At 47.7% G+C, this 3,108-nt stretch overlaps 1 protein-coding gene across 1 annotated transcript in view; it reads right to left on the bottom strand.

Moving 5' to 3' along the window:
• Positions 1-491: 491 nt before the first annotated feature.
• LOC104407718 (tropomyosin alpha-1 chain-like) overlaps positions 492-3,108 on the bottom strand; it is a gene marked incomplete at its 5' end in the record, with an annotated part of 2,738 nt that continues 121 nt past the window's right edge. Inside the window, 7 exons of the mRNA XM_010017067.1 lie at positions 492-717; positions 1,219-1,288; positions 1,367-1,429; positions 1,950-2,025; positions 2,270-2,340; positions 2,658-2,775; positions 3,053-3,108. The exon at positions 3,053-3,108 is cut by the window's right edge and continues 1 nt beyond it. Of these exons, the coding sequence (XP_010015369.1) occupies positions 635-717; positions 1,219-1,288; positions 1,367-1,429; positions 1,950-2,025; positions 2,270-2,340; positions 2,658-2,775; positions 3,053-3,108 (537 nt within the window). The remainder of the gene's footprint in view (positions 718-1,218; positions 1,289-1,366; positions 1,430-1,949; positions 2,026-2,269; positions 2,341-2,657; positions 2,776-3,052) is intronic.

The following is a 3,108-nucleotide window of genomic DNA, read 5'->3' as shown; positions in this document are numbered from 1 at the left end:
GTCTGGTGCAAGCCCAGGTTCTCCTCTTTGGCTTGGGCGAGTTTTTCTAGGAAGAAAGAAAAACCAAGACTTAAACCACGTTATTTTCTCTTTAAATAACCCCGTGGTTACTTACCTTCGCGTTTGGGACACCGCTGTAACTGCATTCACAAAATGGCCCAGTTTCTTTGGTTAACTGCTCTGTCAGTGAGGTTTTTGGACATGTCTTACATGTCATGTGCCATATTTAACATGTAATTTACATCCTTCAGGGTTTTTGCTGTCCCAGGAGTGTTTAACCCAGCAGACAGAGCACCGCCAGCGCACACTGGACACGCTCAGAGCTTTCTGCTGCTATGTGCATCCACTGAAGTTCAACACGACCCCAGGCGTGGGGTCCTGCCCCGGCACCACCTGCGCGTCCTCGCTGTGAGGAGCTGGTGCCATGTTCAATATCATCGCTGTGGGTTGTAGGAGAGTTCTACAGAAGCAAAGCCCAAAGCTGACAGGTCGAGGTATCTCGGTTTTATTGAGCTCGGTTCTTACAGAGGAGGCGGAAGGGGCGCCTGTGGCGGCTGCACAGAAGGGACAGGTTTTACAGGCAAGAAAAGCGTGAAGAGACGCAAGGGGCAGAGCGGCCCAGCCCGGGTGAAGGTCACAGAGAGGTCATGTCGTTGAGAGCATGGTCAAGCTCCTCGCTGATGGCTTTGTACTTCAGCTTCTGAGCGTAGAGCTCGTCTATCGGCCCCAGGGCAGAAGGCAGGTTGCAGCAAGAAAGGTGGAAGAACAGTCCAGAGAAGAGGCGGACAGCAGAAGATGCGCAGCAGGGAAGTCGAGGCAGCAGAGAAAGAAGTTGGGGAGGGAAACAAGAGAAGGAAAGATGAAGAGCTGAGCGCCAGTATGGAGCAGGGAACCCCCCAGCTGCAGAGCAGGAGCTTCCTCTACGCCTCCCTTTTTTTAACCTTACACAGTCATTTTTCACTTATGGAATGCAGCAGTTTGTGATCCTGTTGCACCAGAAGGGCCCAGGAGCCCCCAGATCTGGGAGTTGGTCAAACCTGGGTCAGTGTTACCAGCTTCTCAAAAGAGAACCTCCATCAGGAGAACTCCCTCTGCCCACGGGCACAGCACTGATGGACATGTGGGGCCTGATGCATTCCACTGTCCTTGCCGCTCCCAAAATTTTGGTTTCTGACTGGAAACTGCCCACTTTTAAAGGAAACTCCAGGAATTTCGTACCTTCCAGGTCATCAATAGACTTTTCCAGTTTGGCAACAGTTCTCTCTGCAAATTCAGCACGAGTTTCAGCCTAGAAAAAATTGAATCAAGTAACTGATGCTGTTAAAACCACGGTGCCAAAATGCAATTTGAGGCTGCACAAACTTACCTCTTTAAGCTTGTCAGAGAGAATCTTGATTTCTTCTTCGTATTTATCTTCTTTTTCCGAGTACTGTGAAAACAATAAACAGTCTTTAAGGGAAGCTGCAGCAACAATAACGCGTGTTTATGAAGCCGTGACCTATTTATAACCACTTTTCCTTTTCCAGCAGTTCCACACTTCCCTCCTCCTCCTAGAGACATTTCAGGCTCCGGATCATAAACCCCCATTTTAAGAAGGGGGATGTCCACGTTCCTTCATGTGTCATCTTGCCCCTTGATAGGCACATGAGCCCGTGCAGCGCAGAAAGAGGTGAACAGGCGAGAGCATGGAGCCTTCCAGAGCCAGGAACAACTGATTCTCGAAATCCAAGTGTTATGAGGAGGGCAAAACCCCCAAAAAGAGCAAGATCAGGAAATCAAGAGCAGCCACTGGCTGTGGGAAAGGACATGTAGGTCCTGGCTCAAAGTTGTGTCACAGAGAATCACCCAATGACTGCCCTGGGTTTGGGCAGTGCAGCCCTTCCACCGCCCCTCTCTTATTTACAAGCTCTGACTTTGCCCCTGTCCCTTCATTTAGTGGCAGAACCCACCTTTTCAGATTGAGCTTCCAAAGACTTCAGGTTATTGGTGACATTCTTTAACTCCTCTTCAAGGTCACTACATTTACTACAGGGAAAAAGAAGAATAAATCACTGTTGTCCCTGTTAGGACCTCACATGATTTTTCAAGAAGTACAAAAATACAAGGGAGGGAGTTATTGTAATCAATAAATCTGAACGGAGAAAACTGGGTGTACGCAGGGTATAAAAGAGCTTTTCTACCCACACGACATGCCTGCCTACCAGGAATAGGTTTTTCTACTAGAATACACTGTGCTCTAAAGCGCTTCCATGTAGATGAAGTTACTCACACTTCAGACACCTCTGCACGCTCTTCAGCTCTTTCCAGTTCACCCTCCAAAATAACCAGTTTACGGGCAACCTGTGAAGAGAAAATGACAGTTCTGGAGCCAGGCTGGAATTTCTTAGGTGTTTCTCCCAAAGCACCATGCTCATCCTTTCCCTCTGACTGAAGAAATTAGGTTAACACCTACATGCACAGCCAGGGCAGCCTTTTCCCCAAGTAAGTTACATTTCTGTGGCGTTTTTAGTATTAAATATCTAAGATGTTCCCTTTTGGGAACGTTCCCAAGTTGAACTATCACACAGTGAGGAGTGTACAAGGAGCGAGTAACGTGAAGAGTAACAAAGCTGTTCCCGGTTCTCCTCTGTGTTTAACCCTTCCCTCAGCCCTTTTACCTCCTCGTATTTGCGGTCAGCCTCTTCGGCGATGTGCTTGGCCTCCTTCAGCTGCATTTCCTGGATTTCCATTTTCTCTTCATCTTTCATTGCTCTGTTCTCAATAACCTTCATTCCTCTGCAGAAGTCAAAGCAAGGGTGTTTAATGGAGAAGCATTTTAGCCCTTTTATTTCAAAGGTCCTATGGTAGAATTCAGTATTTAGACCCAAAATATCCTGTTCTGCCCACACCATCCCATTCCTCAAGGTTAACAGAATTACCTGTTCAAGCTTAGAGGAATAGGTTCGGAGTCGCTGACCTGCCATCCACATTGGCACATGCAGATACTAATTTATACAGGAGTATTTGATTCATATTGTTTTGTTTTACAAGAAAGGAGGAGGAGGAACCGTACCGCTCACTCTCATCCGCTGCCTTCTCAGCCTCCTCCAGCTTCTGCAAGGCTGTGGC

Source organism: Nestor notabilis, unplaced genomic scaffold (assembly GCF_000696875.1).
Source record: "Nestor notabilis isolate BGI_N333 unplaced genomic scaffold, ASM69687v1 scaffold31566, whole genome shotgun sequence".
Lineage (NCBI taxonomy): Eukaryota > Metazoa > Chordata > Aves > Psittaciformes > Psittacidae > Nestor > Nestor notabilis.
Note: the sequence above shows the minus strand (reverse complement) of the source record. Positions and strands in the feature narration are given on the sequence as shown.